This window comes from Thalassophryne amazonica, chromosome 21 (genome assembly GCF_902500255.1).
Source record: "Thalassophryne amazonica chromosome 21, fThaAma1.1, whole genome shotgun sequence".
NCBI lineage: Eukaryota > Metazoa > Chordata > Actinopteri > Batrachoidiformes > Batrachoididae > Thalassophryne > Thalassophryne amazonica.
The window spans coordinates 13,548,944-13,567,652 of record NC_047123.1 but is presented as its reverse complement, the minus strand read 5'-3'; the positions used below and the strand labels follow the sequence as shown (position 1 = coordinate 13,567,652).

The 18,709-nt window shown below is 41.0% G+C and overlaps 1 protein-coding gene across 5 annotated transcripts in view; it reads left to right on the top strand.

The window, feature by feature from the left end:
- The window catches only part of lama2 (laminin, alpha 2), a 780,279-nt gene that overhangs the window by 733,101 nt on the left and 28,469 nt on the right, over positions 1–18,709 (top strand). For 4 of the 5 annotated variants that reach the window (XM_034162644.1, XM_034162643.1, XM_034162642.1 and 1 more), the window contains 4 exons: positions 1,148–1,260; positions 3,284–3,377; positions 8,728–8,823; positions 10,606–10,686. In XM_034162644.1, coding sequence (XP_034018535.1) covers positions 1,148–1,260; positions 3,284–3,377; positions 8,728–8,823; positions 10,606–10,686 — 384 coding nt within the window. Of the gene's footprint in view, positions 1–1,147; positions 1,261–3,283; positions 3,378–8,727; positions 8,824–10,605; positions 10,687–18,709 lie in introns of those variants that run through there. The other variant, XR_004558560.1, reaches the window with a different exon arrangement.

The following is an 18,709-nucleotide window of genomic DNA, read 5'->3' as shown; positions in this document are numbered from 1 at the left end:
ACAATGGATAAAAGAAGTATAAAGTGAATGGAGATGCAGAATGAGTCAAAATAGATAAAGACAAAATTCAGTTTAAAAATTTAAAATGTAAAAAGATTGAATTTGATAGGAAATATGAAAGGAACAAAAGATAAGAGCACAAGGAGCAAATATGTGAAAAAAAAAGGAAAACAGGAACACAGTAGATTATCGGTACCAGAAATGTGATAAGAATTAGAGATAGGAGAGGCAGAAAAGTAAACCAAGGAGAAGAAGTGGAGGAGAGAAAAGATGACAGGGATGACATGGTTTGTGAGAAAGGGTGCTTCAGGGAGCTAGAGAAGAAAAATGAAACAACAGGACTGAGAGCAGTAATCAGAGGACAGTAAAGATAAACAAAGATACTTTGGGGGAAGTCAAAATGAAAATCTGAATAATAAAGAAATAAATAGATTGTGGAAGCATAGTTTTGGAAAAAATTAAGCAGAGAGAAGTAGGTGAAAGTGAGAGAAGATTTGAGAGAGCAGCACAGGAAATTGAAAAGTAGAAGAAAAGAGAAATTCAAATACTGTAAATACGGGGGGGGGGGGGGGGGGGTCATGAATAGGAAAAGAACAAAGTACAGCAGGTGGAATAACAGTGACAACTGAAAAGCAAGTGAGAAACAAAGAATTTTAAAAAATAATAGGTGCATAGAAAGGCAAAGAAAGAAAGGGGCTGGAGAAAAGAAAATGTTATATTTTGTAGGTTTGTCTAATGTGTCGCAACACTGACATCTTCTGTTTCATGGTTGAACCACATATTGAAAATGTACAATACAGTTGTAGCAGACTGTTCTGGAATATATTTTAAACAAATCTGTCATATCAAACACAATTTGCGTCCTTTTAGGTTATGGTTCTGATACAATTATCTTTTGATTTAAATTTTAGTGCAGTGAAAATGCTATGTATTTGTGTGGAATTAATTCATATATGGACTCTCAAATTGTTTATTGGGTATTCAGTATAAGCATATTTTTAATAATCTGCTCATCTGATCAGTCCATCCAGTCCCTGCAGTTTAAAAGACACCCCATTAGCTTGACTGATATCTTCCGTCCAGGTGTAAAAGCAGATCTGCAGTGAATCCCTGTCAATGTAACTACAATATTGTGTTCATTCTCCAGGATTTATGTGCCTCAGCTGTTGCCCCAACAACTCTTGAGCAGGCCTATCAGTTTGGACTGACCAGGAACAGCCACATGAGCTTCACCTTTGATGACACAAAAGTCAGAGAAAGGTTTGTATTCAAAGAATTTATGCAGCTGTCTTTCAGGGCAACGCAGAAATGCAGATTGAAACTGGGGGAGCACTAAGACTGATAAGCAGTTATACTGTATGGTAGCCACAGATAATAGTGCAATTTTATAGAGCATATATAACACTGTACCTTGTAGTACATAAAGAGTACCATATAAGATTCCTAAATGCAAGTTTCAACATTAACACACATCCAAATGACATTCACGAGTTGAACATGTCATGCCATGTCATTTCACTATATTATATATATTATTATTTATATTTATTTGACATTTGTCTATTTGACTTTACTAAATATGATTGTAGCAGCAGAAGTATTTTTCCTTTTATTTTATTCTTGTTTATGCACCAATTACTCTTTACAGAAGTATTTTTTTCTTATTCCTTTTCCTATATTGTTGTTTATGCACCAATAACACCAGATCTTTGTATGTGAGAACTTACAAATGCAACAAATTCAGTTCTGATTCTGATTCTCTGAGATGCATTCTGGTGCGTTTTCCAGTCTATTTACCCACCAAAAAAAAAAATCTAAAAACACTAAATTTTTTTGTTGGGTCAGTTCAATTTTACCACCCCAGAGAAGAGTTTTTTCACACAACTCTATTTTTACCCATATTGGCAAGATGACAAAACTATAATGTATTGTAACCCATGTCTGTCACATGGATTACAATACGGCATTATTGCTACTTTATAAAATCACATATTCACATTGGACTGTTACTGTTCTCTCTGCATGTATCTAAACATTTGACATCAGCAATTTGTGCTTTTTTAATAACTGATAATGTCTTAAAATAAAGTAAAATAAAATATGATACAAGTAAATACAATTTTTAAAGGGACCTGGCTTCCCAGCTGCTACAAAGAAAAAAAAAGTCATTTACATTCAACATAGAGTGCTCCAGATGTGTGGCAAAAGGCATAAAAAGCAAAGCAGGTTTGACTTATGGTTTGATTTAAAAAATCAAACTAATTCCAGCTGTTTTATCGATTTGACATTAAGTCAAATAAATAAATGAGCCTCCTCATCACTGGTTGGTTGGTTTATATGTACAAACCAAGACACAACTAACTGTAACGTGTGTGTTGGTTTTTACAAATAAATAAGCAGCCAACCAGTGAAGTCTCATTTTCTCATAATGTCTTTTGGCATTTGTGAGTTTTAATGCTCAAACCTTCAGAATTAGTGCATTAATTTAAAAGTAAAAGATATTTGATATTTCACTTTGTAAAAATGACAGCATTAACATTAATATCAATAAACTGTCCGGAATTAGTTTGATTTTTAAAATAAAACTATAAGTCAAACCTGCTTTGCTTTTTATGCCTTCTGTCACATGTCTGGGGCAGTGTATGTTGAATATAAATGACTCTGCCTTACAGCAGTGGGCAGGGTGCACAAAGACAATCTCTGACGCAGTGTTTGTATTGGGTTTGTGATTGCCTTTGAGTCTACTCAGAAGCGTTGGCGGTGCTTAAACTCAAGACTGGCTTGTCAGTAGCTGATAGGGTACCGCAGTGAATACTAAAAGGTAGTGCTTAGCTGTAGCTTCCGTAATTTTTTTTTTCTGTTTATCGTTATAAATTTAACTTTTCAGTTAGTTCGGATTAGCAGTTATCTAAGCTAACTTTTTGGTTAACTGTGCTCACCACTGTCAATAAATTAATTAACCTTTAATTGAAATGAGAAGAAATGGATAGGTGCCAAGACAAAAGTAAAAATATGAAATGGACAGTTACCGTCATTGAAGGAACAAATTATTATTCACTTTGTGTGAGCCTGATGCTATTTGCAAAATACGAGCATTCACATAAACATGTTAAATGTTCCTTTATCAAAGGAATAAACTGATCATCCTCATTATATTTAGAGCTGGGGAGGTGCAAACAGATTGACTGCAGTTGTATTACTAATTGATTGTGCCATCAACACTTGTGCTATATAAATTGCAGCTGTTTAATATCACAGATATACTGATGTGTGTTTGTCTCAGGCTAATATTAGAGTTTGAGCTGAGAACCAAAGAGGAGTCTGGACTTGTTCTCTACATGGCAAGAATCAACCATGCTGATTTTGTTTCCATACAGGTATCATGTACCACTCAGAGTAATTTTATATTTTTTAGTTTGTTCAACTGTTCAATGATTCAGAATAGTCCAGGACTGCACAATTATTTTGTGTACATCTCAGTCAGATATTGATTTGCCCCTTTACCTTCTACTAAGTGATGCTCTGAAAGATTCAGCTCTGTGTAGAAGAACAGCCAACTCTTTTGCACCATAAAACAGAAGATTACAGTGTATTACTTGTAATGATTTAGCACTAGTAATACCTTTTTAAGACTAAGATGTGCCTCACATGCGGGCACAATGTAGCGATTTGAAGCATTTAGTTTGACCTCAAATTCATTTTGGGGAACCACCTGTCAGCCTGATGATTTAATAACAATGTTATAATGTCTTATGTGGATATGTTTAATATCCACTAACTGCGGGTCACACCCGATACCTCTGTTTAACATATAAACCAAAGACAACCACACATTTAAGTATTTATTTAACTCAGTCAGGGAGGACAGGACACATCACTAATGTATTTTGATGATGACAATGATGTTCAGCGAAGTATTATTATATAATGGTGGTATAACATGAAATAGCCATGGGGATTTAAGGATGAATTACTTCATATTCTGCAAGGAAATTATTTTCACGTTTTTTAACCTGATGTTGTCATAATGAAGGGGAATAGAACTAAATAAAGCCACTTCTGCTAAATTCTGACAGAAACAAAAATATAAAAAATGAATACTTGTAGGATATGATGATGATGATTGTAACAGCATCAGGTGTCTCTGGGGTCAAGTGCTGGCAGCTGCCCACTTCCTGTGTCCTTAACAGAGGATCTCTGCCAGTCATGCCCAACCAACAACCCCGATTCCAATGAAGTTGGGACGTTGTGTGAAATGTTAATAAAAACAGAATACAATGATTTGCAAATCCTCTTCAACTTATATTCACTGGAATACACCACAAAGACAACATATTTAATGTTCAAACTGATAGACTTTTTTTGTTTTTGTGCAAATATTTGCTCATTTTGAAATGGATGCCTGCAACACATTTCAAAAAAGCTGGGACAGGGGTAACACAATGCTCAGGTGAACAGGTTAATTGGAAACACGTGAGTGTCATGATTGGATATAAAAGGAGCATCCCCAAAATGCTCAGCTGTTCATAAGCAAAGATGGGGTGAGGAGCACCACTTTCTGAACAACTCCGTGAAAAAATAGCCCAACAGTTTAAGAACAATGTTTCTCAAACGTTCAATTGCAAGGAATTTAGGGATTTCATCATTTTCAGTCCATAATATAATCAGAAGATTCAGAGAATCTGAAGAACTTTCTCCATGTAAGCAGCAAGGTTGAAAACCAACATTGAATGCCTGTAACCTTCAATCGCTCAGGCGGCACTGCATTAAAAACAAAACATCATTGTGTAAAGGATCTTACTGCATGGGCTGAGGAACACTTCAGAAAACCATTCAGTTAACACAGTTCATCGCTACATCTACAAGTACAAGTTAAAACTCTACCATGCAAAGCGAAAGCCATACATCAACAACATCCAGAAACGGCGCCACCTTCTCTGGGCCCAAGCTCATTTGAAATGGACAGACGAAAAGTGTGCTGTGGTCTGATGAGTCCACATTTCAAATTGTTTTTGGAAATCATGGATGTCATGTCCTCCGGACAAAAGAGGAAAAAGACCATCCAGATTGTTACCAGCGCAAAGTTCAAAAGACAGCATCTGTGGTAAACATACCACTGTCCCAGCTTTTTTGAAACGTGTTGCAGGCATCCATTTCAAAATGAACAAATATTTGCACAAAAACAATAAGTTTATCAGTTTGGACATTAAATATCTGTTGGGAAAGTGAAGTACACAGACCCACGCCAGGGGGTGTAAATAAACAGCCAATAGGAAGTCCGAATAAATAACAATTTATTCTGCAAATGTGCACAAACAACCAGATATGCGTTTAGTCTGTCAATCACCAAACTCAGTGACGCGTGGGCAGGCCCGAGGGTAGGAGACGCCTAACCAGAGAAGAGCCAGGACCCACAAGGTTCCACCGCCAATGGAGACCTGCAACACACCGGAGCCACCAAGTCCTGATTCCCCAGGTGGCCACCGCTTCCAGCTGTCAGATCTGGTACTGCTGGCAGGAAAAGAGACAGGTTAAAGGTGGGTGTGTGTACACCCAGCAAACATTCAGCAAAAATACAGTTCCTTCGTGAGGGAAAAACCTCCACCTCCAAACACAGGAACACAGAGTACGTGCAGTGCCTTATGTATCACTTAAATCAAGTCTGCAGTGAGGAGTGGAGACGCCAACTCCTTCAGCTTCCACAGACTCGGCTACAAGCTGCAAGTGTAGAAAAGGTTACGACTGCAAAACGCTCAGATGCAAAAACGTGTGCGTACGGCACAAAACGGCTGAGTTGTTTACCTTGAGGGTAAGCAGATAACTCGGCAGAGGTATGGTGTCTCTCCCAGGCCTTTATGGATGATGCTGATGAATAATGGGTGACAGCTGTCAGATGCGGTGCTCCTGTGAGGCGACTATGCCCTCTAGTGCCTGAAACCCGACGGCAGGCAGGGCGCCCTCTGGTGGTGAGCCAGCAGTACCTCCTCTTCGGGCGGCCCACATAACAGTATCTTGTCTTTGTATTCAGTTGAATATAAGTTGAAGATGATTTGCAAATCATTGTATTCTGTTTTTATTTACATTTCACACAACGTCCCAACATCATTGGAATTGGGTTTGTAGGTTGAAGATGGTTCACCAGAGATTTGGCGGGTCAGAGCTTTGTAAAATTTGACAGTGGTTCAGATTCAGTGGCTCTGCGTAATCCAGATGGATACAGGTGCTGAGAGGTTGCGGTCTCAGTTTGTCAGAATAAAGTTTTAGTGGCTTTATTCTCTATTCGAAAAGCTGCATCTTCCGTCATCCTTTGGGCAGTCGGGTCAAAAGGCCAAAATTGAGGCCAAAATTTAATTTTACAACAATAAGGGGTTCAGTGAAGTTGATCTTTAGTATATATTTTAATTGGGAAAGTTGCACAAGGAAGTACCGTATTTTCTGGACTTTAGGTCGCACTGGAGTATGTCGCATCAGCCACATTATCCATTATAAAGAAAAATAAACCATAAATAAGTCGCACTGCACTATAAGTTGCATGGACATACAGGTATGTTAACTTAACATGAAAAGTTCAGATGATAATACTGTGACGGCTACTGTTTCCGGATGCATATTTCACCAGTCGTAACTTGTAATCTGCAGAGTATGATTTTCTTTTTGGTGGCATTTTTTCTGGCCTCTCCGTTGTCTTGTTATCAGTAATGTTGACATTTTTATTTTTCTATGGTAGTCAGAAGTCGCAGGAACAGTCACACAAGCCTTGAGGGCCCTCTCGTGAGCTGCATTTTACCTACAGATATGTTTGTATTTTGCGCACCATCACTGAATGGTTCTTTTCTGACACATTACCCACTGTGGACCATAATACACACCAGGTGTCAGCTGCCGATGTTCGTGCAGCACCTACCTGCATAGCTCATGACCTCCTCGTGGTGTCAACGCCAGCTCCTTCCAAGTGCAGACGCTAATCCTGTGCCGTCGCTCACCCAGTGCTCCCACGCAGCTCTCAGCGTCAACTTAAACACTCTGCTCACACTGATATCCAAAGGTTGAACCTGTTTTGTTAGCCCTCCAGGAATAACAGCAAGCACCATGTTCGTCTGCTTCACACGCTGTTTCACACGCTATTTCACAATCATTGTCTGGGTGAGGTGAGGAATACGCGTCCAATGTTCTGTTCTCTGATTGGTTATCGCGACCAGCGTGACTTATAGGGCGGCCGCCATACTACAGTGCCCATGATGCATTGCATTTCCGTTTCCAGGGGCCATTTTAAAACATAGAGCGACTCTGTCACGTAAAATTGTTTTATTACGGTAAATTAATTGAGAACCTACTGGTATATTTTTCATTTATAAGTCGCTCTGGAGTATAGGTCGCACCCCCGGCCAAAACATGTAAAAAAGTTCGACTTATAGTCCAAAAAATACGGTAACATTCACAAGTAAACGTTTGCTTTACCAAGAAGTTGAAGGTAAAAATCACTTGGAAGAAGAAAGATAGTTTCTTGCGTGCATAGTGAAAGAACTCAAAACCCACAAACACGTGGTTAAAGAGTGAGCAAAGAGCAATAAATAAGACGACAGAGACGAAAGGCAAAGTGTCCACAAAGTGAACAAAAGAGAAAAACTGAGCGACTCTCCAGAGACATTGGCTTTTAAAGGACCTTTTATTCTGCCGATGAGAATCATGGGTAGTGTAGTTTTAGCTGTATCTTTGTCTCAGTGACATTAATTATTCTTACAACCTTAAATTCCTGCTTAGGACCAACAATGTCCTGTAGCAAATGAGTGTTTATGTAAAATTAGCACACTTGAAACATGTGATAACCATAATATAAAAAAAGAAAAAGCATTTGATCAGACTTTAACTTCTACATTCAATCTAACATGCAAAGATAATGTGGATTAAAGATTCCATGCTTGGGATTATACCATCAAAAGAAAATTGTATTTTTCTTTTCTGTCTTCTTTCAACAACAACAAAAAGGAAAAAGCAAGAGACAAAAGACATTGGATTTTTTTTTCTTTTGTTCAAAGTCTTAGAGTAAGAGGGAAAAGGGAGTTAGTGTCACTTCCAAACTTGTCGCTGTGGGACCATTCTTCCGAGAACCGTGGAAAAGGGTAGATAAGTTTTAAGTGAAGTTGGTCATTCTGGGGTCAGATTTATCCGGACAAACAGTATTGTGCTACCCAAGTTGTGTGCAGTTCATTTTTGGAAAGGGCTATTTAGATTTTTAATCACTTAAATAGAGTTTTGGGACTCATAGAAAGAGTTTGTTCATGGCATGCAGACTTTTAGACGGGATGTATGGGCTCCAGGAGGCGATGTCTCACAGCAGATGGCTGATAAGGCTGATAATGGATGACCAAATTCCCACAAAAGAATGCTTTTTAGAGGTCGTAAATTGATTAGCGTGTAGACGGTTTTTGACATCTCCATCCTGCGTTGGGCTCAAAAAGACATCTTGGTGTCACTTAGATATTCCAAAGGCTTTGGGAGTAGACTTGAATCCTCTTTCTGAAAAGGGAGTGCTGGCCTCTTTGGTTTCTTTGGGCACTTATAACAGGATTCTCACTACCTACGTATGACTGCCTTACCAGGAAAAACAAGACATTTGTTTTATTAGTTGGAGTAATGCTGATAGAGCAAAAAAAAAAAAAATAAGCAACAAAAAGGTTTGGGCTCCAACAACTTTTATGTCTCACCGGTCCCTATTTTGGCACATAGATCAAGAATGGACAGGTTTGCCTGGGTTATGATCTCGGCCATGGAAACATATCTGGCTGTGTCCCATTCTCCATCAATGACGGGAACTGGCACAAGGTAAGGAAGCTGTGAAAACTATTAGGTATGCCTATTCACTCTCTAGTACAAGATTGGCACATCTGGGAAATATTGTTGAACATGCATCATCAGCATGTTTAATGTGTTAGAAGAGCAGCATGGCTCCTGTCACGGTGTGTGTGTGTGTGTGTGTGTGTGTGTGTGTGTGTGTGTGTGTGTGTGTGTGTGTGTGTGTGTGTGTGTGTGTGTGTGTGTGTGTGTGTGTGTGTGTGTGTGTGTGTGTGTGTGTGTGTGTGTGTGTGTGTGTGTGTGTGTGAGTGAGAGAGAGATATATATACAACAAAACAGATCTGACAAACCATTGCTGAATTTTCAAATCTACTTTTTTCCAGAAAATCCTCCTCTATGATACTTCATCGTGAAGCTGTTTTACATGATTAACAAATATTCAGCTGTGCTAACAAATGCTATGCATGTTTCAGCACATGGGTACAAAAATGCAGAAATGGAAGGAGATGGGAGTGAAAGTGCTGATGCACTATATTTGAGGTTTTTGTAATATGAGTAAAAGTTTTTCTGGCAGGCCATAGCTCGTAGTTCCCCGTGAACACTGGAATTTTGTAACTGCACGATTTGAGTCATTTTGCAAAACAATGTGAATTTTAATGATGTTTATGTTGTATGGCTGGGGGGCCTGGCTGCCTTTTTGTTTCTGTCTTTTGTTTTTCCTTCCAGGTGGCTTGCATTTGGGACTGAGTGGCTGTGTTGCTGAGGTTATCAGGACCTCACCCTGATCACCTGCGGCTCGTCAGGACTCACAGCTGAGGTGCATCTATATGGATTGGAACATGGTGGCATTTAAGACTGGAGCATACAGTGTGTATTTGCCAGAGACTCGACCTTGTGACCAGACGGGTGAGATCGTCGTCTCGGGAGCCATCTCATCATCAGTGGATGCAGAGAACGTCCAGGGTTTGATGCACGGTCTGTGAAAGAGGAGGGGGTGAGGTCTCACGCTCGTCAGCACACTTCCTGAGGTACGTTGGATTTTGTGACTAACAGTTATACAGTCAGTAAATGTGGTGTCCCTCACACCTTTTTATATTGAGCTGTATGTTAGTCATGTATCGGCTTCCACTGCAGTGGAGTTTTGTGAACTGGATGTTCCATGCCTGCAGGTTGGGAAGCTGATTAGTAATCAAGCCAGGAAGTGTTTGCTGTTTGTACACCTTTAAGTGTTCTCTCTGTGTGTAGAGTGTGGACTCACATAATGGTTCCTTCTTTCACAGACTCGGTTTGTTGCGGCCACCTGGGGGGTGTCGGCGGGGTCCTTGGGTCCGAACAGCTTCTGGCTCCGGACCGTTAGCGCTGCTGGGAGCGCACCACGCCAGACCGCACTTTCTTTTTTTATGTTTTGTATCACTGTTATGTATTAAATTCAGTTAGCCTTTGTACCGTGCTCTGCTTATTTCATACTGGGTCCTTCAAACGCTGGTCGGTTCTCCGAGCTGCGTCCGACACATAACAGTTTATGTATTTTTAGTAAATCTCAGTAAGTGAGATACAGCATCACATCACAGTTTAGATGACTGTTGTGGTTACATTTGCATGAAACAGTTGATGGGTGATACAAAGCCCTGCATAATCAAGAACCACTTCATTGGGTTGTCATGAAGATCTGGTGAAATGATCCATCTTCTTGTATGTCCTTTTGAGACATCAGTACTGTATTATCAGGATTGCATTTCTCGTTCCAATTTATGACAGTGTAATTTGTGTTCAATCTGGAGCTCCAACCACTTTTGTTCTCTGCCCCCTCAGATCCGTGTGAGTCGTGTAAAGCAGAGAGGTCTGCTCATGGTTGATGGCCGCTACAGTAAACAAATGATCAGTCCAAAAAAAGTATGTCACATTTAATTTTCCCATTCAATCTTTACTTCTTAAAGTTTCCCACTTGAGGTGTACAGGAATCATGTTTAGAGTTTCTAAAATCAAAAATTAAATAGTCTTTCTTAAAAAAAAAAAAAGAAAATACAGTTGTGGTCAGATGTTTCCATACACTCTTTGTTGGCATGCATGTCAATGTGATTTTTGGCTTTGAACTGTTATTTTGCCAGGGTGGTATAGCATACATCATTAATGACTTTAAAAAACAAGAATTGGGTGTACAACTTTGAATTTATTTTGGATATTCGAGAATCCACACAGGGCCAAAATTACACATACAGGCTCAAATATAGCAGCACTATGGCATAGTGGTTAGCACTGTTGACTCACAGCAAGAAGGTCATGCGTTCAATTCCCGTCTGTGGCCTTTCTGTGTGGAGTTTGCATGTTTGCCCTGTTTGCGTGGGTTCCCTCCAGGTGCTCCGGCTTCCTCCCACATCCAAAGACACGCAGTTTAGGCGGATTGGAAACGTTAAATTGGCTGCAGGTATGCGTGTGGGTGTGAATGTGTTTGCTTGTCTATATGTGGCCCTGTGACAGACTGGCATTCTGTCTAGGGTGAAGCCCGCCTCACACTCTATGACTGCTGGGATAGGCTTCAGCGCCCCGTGACCCTTAATTGGAATAAGCAGTTGAAGATGAGTGAGTGAGTGAGGCCCAAACATATACATCACCCCCCACTAAATATTGAATTTAATGTCTCCTACCAAGCTGCACCTGAACCACACACTTTTGGTAGCCATCAGCAAGCTTCTGGCATAATTCTGATGGGATATTTGACCATTCTTATTGGCAGAATTGGTAGAATTACACCGCACCGTCAGTGGTTCCACCTCATCCCGATAATCATCCACATACTTAATGAAGGTGTTGCTGGTGTGGATACGGGTACAGTCAGAAGTTTAGAGGGTGAAGAGCAGCAGTCTCAGCACGCAGTCTTGAGGTGAACTGGTGCTGAGTGTGAGAGTTGTGGATATGTGAGAGCCAATCCTGACCTCTGTGAGAAATCTGACAGAAAATCCTTAATCCAAAGACATATGGAATGAGGTAGAGCGACATCCAGTAGTTTCCTCATGAGGCCATGGGGGAGGATGGTGATGAATGGTGAACTATAATTCACAAAGAGAAGACGGGAGTAGTTACCCAGTTGCTCCAGGTGGGGTCAGTGTGGTGTGGAGGGTCTGGGGAGTCATCCATCCATCCATTTTCTTCCCTTCATCCGAGGTCGGGTTGCGGGGGCAGCAGCTCAAGCGAAGCCGCCCAGACCTCCCAATCCACACACACCTCTCCAAGATCCTCCGGGGGAACCCCGAGGCGTTCCCAAGCCAGCTGCGAGTCATAGTCCCTCCAGCGTGTCCTGGGTCTTCCCTGGGGCCTCCTCCCAATGAAACATGCTCGGAACACCTCTCCAGCAAGGCGTCCAGGGGACATCTGAAAAAGATGCCCGAGCAACCTCAGCTGGCTTTCAACGAGGAGGAGCAGCGGCTCGACTCTGATCTCCTCCCGAGTGACCGAGCTCCTCACCCTATCTCTAAGGGAGCGCCCAGCCACCCTGTGGAGGAAACTCATCTTGGCCGCCCGTTCTTTCGGTCATGAGCCAAATCTCATGACCATAGGTGAGGGTCGGAATGTAGATCGATCTGTAAATCGAGAGCTTTGCCCCCCTGCTCAGCTCTCTCTTCGCTACAACGGTCCGATATAGTGACCACATCACTGCAGATGGTGCTCCAGTCCGTCTGTCGATCTCACGCTCCATCGTGAACAAGACCCTGAGATACTTAAACTCCTCCACTTGAGGCAAGGATACTCCACCGACCTGAAGAGGGCAAAGCACCTTTTTCCAGTCAAGAACCATGGCCTCCCGGACGCTTCACACTCAGCTGCAAACTGCTCCAGTGCACGCTGAAGGTCCTGATTTGACAAAGCCAACAGAACCACATTGTCCGACCCCCCCCTCTACACCCTGACTGCGCCTAGAAATTCTGTCTGTAAAGGTAATGAACAGAACTGGTGACAAATGGCAGCCCTGGTGGAGGCCAATGTGCACTAGAAACAGGCTTGACTTACTACCGGCAATGTAGACCAAGCTCTTGCTGCGGTTGTGCAGGGACTGGATAGCCCTTAACAAAGGACTCCAGACCCCATACTCCCGGAGCACCCCCCACAGGGTGCCTTGAGGGACACAGTCGAACGCCTTCTCCAGATCCAGAAAACACATGTGGACTGGTTGGGCGAACTGCCATGAACCCTCGAGCACCTGATGGAGGGTATAAAGCTGGTCCAGTGTGCCGCGACCAGGACGAAAACCACACTGCTCCTCCTGAATCTGAGGTTCGACTATCGGTCGAATTCTCCTCTCCAGTACTCTGGAATAGACCTTATTGGGGAGGCTGAGGAGTGTGATCCTCATGTAGTTGGGGGATCACTCCAACTACAGCAGTGATCAACGCACAGCAAAAAAACACCTCCGTCTTGGAAGTCTCACAGGACATGTTGGGGCATGTCCAGCTGTTACACAATTTCTCGGATACTCACTCGACTGAAAGCCATCGAAAGCTGTCTGAATCTTCTGAATGGTTTCCAACACGGAGGTGTTTTTTTTGCTGCCTGTCCTGAGCTGCTTTGTGCCGACGCGCGAAATCCTCCGCACGTCTTTCATTACAAAATCTCCTGTAACAGTGGAATGTGCCGCAAAAGTGCTATGTCCAGCTCTGTTGCCATTTCTGTGGTAGTCACATGATGTCCTGGATTAACACAGCGTTCTGTTTAGAAATGATCTGGTCGATCCAGCCTGTTGAATGGCCGCTCGGCATGCCGCGCGCCCTCCGCCGCTGTGGGCCGTCTTTAAAAAGGTTTTAACAGTCCATAATCCGTGTGACGCCGACAGAATCTTCACCGATATCCAACTGAATCTATCGAATGGTTTCCAACTGCCTGTCTCTAACAGTTTCTGAAAAAAATTTTATGGAGCAAAGCAGCAGTCTCTCAGCAAGTTCTTAGACAAAAGAAATCCGACGGGAGGGGTGGACCAGTGCTCACTCAAAGCCTGCCCACATGCGAATGACGCAACCGACAGGCGTGGAAAAACTCACGCATGCGCACGAAGGTTCAAGCTTGGCTGATGCAATCACACGTGATTCAAATCCATATAGTTTTTGAAAAAAATAAAAAGGGCCATTACTTTTTTTGGACAGACCTCGTATCATTTGAAGATGATTCCCCAAGAGCAGCAACACTCACAAGATGCCTGGGAGAGATGATTGCAAAGGATCTCCATCCTCTGTCCATAGTAGAAGACCAAAGTTTCCAAGGATTTGTGAGAGCTCTTGAACCAAAATATAAACTCCCAAGAAGAAAAAAACCTGACAGACTCATTTTGTAAAGATGTTTGATGAATGCAAAGACAAAGTAATTCTTCATGAAGATGTGATTTGAAAGACACTACTTTTTAGATTTGCCATACACATTAGATGTATTTGCACAAAGTATCAGATCAGATTGGTATCGCCGATACCAGCCTGAAATTTACTTGGTATTGAATCGGAAAGGAAATCGGTGGTATCGACCATCACTAAGAATTGAGATGCTATTATGTGAAAAGAGGCTGTGGCCCAGGCTATAGCCACAGAAGGCAAAGTCCTGTAAATAATGTAATAATAAGAATAAAACCCTAGGGTGGCTCCATGGAGGAGAAAAAATAAAGAAGAAATGAGAAGATGTTTTGTGTGGTGGCAGCGCACTTACAGGATGTTGTCCAGCAGAGTGACCTCACAGGAAAGGCAGCTGCATCTTGTCATTATCCTCGCTTGATCCACTGTCCTTCGGTATTGGAGTACATAATACAGATCTCCTTTACCTTCCTCTGGTGTGCTTTAAGCGGATCTGCTTGAAGCACACATGGGCTCCAGGATCTGCTCAAAGCATTCCTCAGATCACCAACTTCAGAGCATCCCAAAGTATTATTATAGTTCTCTTCCAACTACCTTTTGATTTCATTTTTGATATTTTCTTTAATAATTGTACTGTTTAATAAGGTTGTGTTTAGCCTCCAGAGAATGGATGTAGTTTTCCAGGTCAGAAGAAGATAGATGGGGCTGTGGTCTGAGATGGGGCTCAGGCCAATTTCACAACTTACTATATTATGGGCATTTTTTTTTAAAACATGAAAAAGTAATCTATCCACAATTATACATTATAAGAAGGGGAGTAGTGCGTGTAATTACAGCTTGGATTCCTATCCCTCCATACATCCACTATTCCCAATCACATTTGTGATTCTTTTACTGGTATTTTTTGTGTTAGATTTTCCATTTGATTAATCCAATTTTGGGTTTAATTTAACATTAAAATCCGCAACACATATCAATATCCCTTGACTTTTTGTTGTTGCCAAATCAAGTATAAGTTTATAAAAGGACCAGTTGCTACCCGATGGAGCATAGACATGAAGGAGAATTATCAGGATGCCATAAATTTTTCCCGTAATTAAAACAAATCTACATTCCTTGTCTTTATACTCTGCAATATGTTCATAGTGCAGGGTACTTCATATTAAATTGTCACTCCTCTTCACCTTCCTGGGAAGAAAAATACACAGATTTAAACCCCATCTTATTCAACTTGGCATGTTCAGAATTATCTAGGTGGGATTCCTGCAACATTGCTATTTGAACCTTATCTTACCTGAGTTTAGACAAGACACCCCATCTTTTTATTGGGTTTTGTATGCCATTTATACAACCCCTGGCAAAAATTATGGAATCACCAGCCTCGGAGGATGTTCATTCAGTTGTTTAATTTTGTAGAAAAAAAGCAGATCACAGACATGACACAAAACTAAAGTCATTTCAAATGGCAACTTTCTGGCTTTAAGAAACACTATAAGAAATCAAGAAAAAATGATTGTGGCAGTCAGTAACGGTTACTTTTTTAGACCAAGCAGAGGAAAAAAATATGGAATCACTCAATTCTGAGGAAAAAATTATGGAATCACCCTGTAAATTTTCATCCCCAAAACTAAAACCTGCATCAAATCAGATCTGCTCGTTAGTCTGCATGTAAAAAGGAGTGAACACACCTTGGAGAGCTGTTGCACCAAGTGGATTGACATGAATCATGGCTCCAACACGAGAGATGTCAATTGAAACAAAGGAGAGGATTATCAAACTCTTAAAAGAGAGTAAATCATCACGCAATGTTGCAAAAGATGTTGGTTGTTCACAGTCAGCTGTGTCTAAACTCTGGACCAAATATAAACAACTGGTAGACCAAGGAAGACATCAAAGCGTCAAGACAGAAAACTTAAAGCAGTATGTCTCAAAAATCGAAAAATGTACAACAAAACAAATGAGGAACGAATGGGAGGAAACTGGAGTCAACGTCTGTGACCGAACTGTAAGAAACCGCCTAAAGGAAATGGGATTTACATACAGAAAAGCTAAACAAAAGCCATCATTAACACCTAAACAGAAAAAAACAAGGTTACAATGGGCTAAGGAAAAGCAATTGTGGACTGTGGATGACTGGATGAAAGTCATATTCAGTGATGAATCTCGAATCTGCATTGGGCAAGGTGATGATGCTGGAACTTTTGTTTGGTGCCGTTCCAATGAGATTTATAAAGATGACTGCCTGAAGAGAACATGTAAATTTCCACAGTCATTGATGATATGGGGCTGCATGTCAGGTAAAGGCACTGGGAAAATGGCTGTCATTACATCATCAATAAATGCACAAGTTTATGTTGATATTTTGGACAATTGAAAGGATGTTTGGGGATGATGAAATCATTTTTCAAAATGATAATGCATCTTGCCATAGAGCAAAAACTGCAAAAACATTCCTTGCAAAAAGACACATAGGGTCAATGTCATGGCATAGGGTCAATGTCAATGAGCAGATCTGATTTGATGCAGGTGTTAATTTGGGGGATGAAAATTTACAGGGTGATTCCATAATTCTTTCCTCAGAATTGAGTGATTCCATATTTTTTTTCCTCTGCTTGGTCTAAAAAAGTAACCATTACTGACTGCCACAATCTTTTTTTCTTGATTTCTTATAGTGTTTCTTAAAGCCAGAAAGTAGCCATTTGAAATGACTTTAGTTTTGTGTCATGTCTGTAATCTGCTTTTTTCTACAAAATTAAACAACTGAATGGACATCCTCCGAGGCCGGTGATTCCATAATTTTTGCCAGGGGTTGTATAAAAGTCATCAAGTCAAAATACAGATCCACCATGACTGACCACCTTGTGGCCTGATTATGACTGGCACTTAGGTCCTAATGTCTGGACTATAAGAGACTAGCTGCCTCCTCTCAGTGCAAGAAGTACCAATAAGGTAGGGAACTTTTCCAACTTGAATTCGGCATTGTATTATTTGGGTTGTTTGTTGTTGTGTTGTTATAGGCCAGTCTTACTTGTGCTTATTCTTTTCACCATGCACTTTTACTTCAATAATGTATTATTATTGTTTAAACTTTAGCTTTATGCCAGAAAATTGTCTTATTATGTTGGTGCACAATAAATGTGCTACATTATGCTGTTCGATATGGCTTGGTAGATCACAATACACTGCCAACTTTAAAAGTAGATCTTGGTTCAAAAAAGGTTGGGCACCCCTGCTGGTGAGCAACTGATGGCTGCATGCCACTGAGCGAATTGTGAGTGAGTTGGAGCTGAACAAAAAGGCGAGCTAACAGAGACTACGAGTGAGCTAATTGATGCTAGCGGCAGAAGCTAATGGCAGAATGTAGCAACGGCAGTGAGTAGCAACATGCCAGAGCCAGCGTCAGGGCCAATTCCACAGTAAAACTCCGCTGTGGAAAAGCTAAGTCTGAGTCCACCCTCACCCATGAAGTTCCGTGGAAGTCTTGCTGATAACTGGAAATGTTTCAAGCAGAGATTTTAAATATATCTGGCTGCAAATGGAGGAAGAGATGAGAAAATGCAAGCTCAACTCTTTCTTCGTGTGATGGGGAGGATGCACTGGACATTTTAACACCTTTCAGATTGAGCCAAAAAAATCTCAAATTGGGCACAGTGATGCAAAAATTTGAAGCAGTTTCTGGAAACTTAAAAAGTGTACCAGTTAAAAGCAGCTGTATCGCCACTTCTAAGCACAAGGGACACATCTTAAAGGCACAGTGGCCAATTGTGGAAGAGCGAGTGCAACCAATCTAAAGTTTATCTGCATGTGAAAAACTCAGTCTTGTCAAAAGAGTGTTTGTTATTGCCTCAGAGATCAGCAATGATCAACATGCACTCATGACAGAATACAAAGATGTTTTTGAGTGAGTGGTTGTCTACCATATGAACACAAAACACATATCGAAGAGACTGTCATGCCAGTAGTGCATGCATTCAGAAAGGTTCCATTTACATTGAGAGAAAGACACAAAGATGAACTAGCTTGCCTGGAAAAGCTAAATGTCATAGAAAATAAATGAGCCAACCGATTGGGTGAGCTCACTTGTGGAACTGCAAAAATAAAAAAAACGGAACATTGCAAACTTGCTTCAGACAGATAATGTCACAGTTTGCCAGTGCCAAGTGGTTCAGTAAACTTGATGAATCCTCAGGTTTCTGGCAAATGAAGCTTGATGAGGCTAGTCCAAGACTGTGCACCTTTAACACACCTAAGGGGCGATACCGATTTCTTCAACTTTCATATGGGATTTTGTCAGCCCCAGAAGTCTACCACAAGACGACACATACAATATTCGAAAACATACCTGGAGTTACAATGATGATGGATGATATTATTGTCTGGAGATCAACAAAGAAACACCATGATGCACGACTGAGACAAGTGCTTAATGAGACAGGAAAAGTGAATCTGGAACTAAGCAAGGACAAATGTGAGTTTGCTTTTCAAGTCACTTACCTTTGTTGGAGATGTATCTAAAGACAGCGTGAGTCCTGAGCCAAAAAAAAAAAAAAAAAAAAAAATGCCAGCCATAGCATGGCTGGCATTTTTTT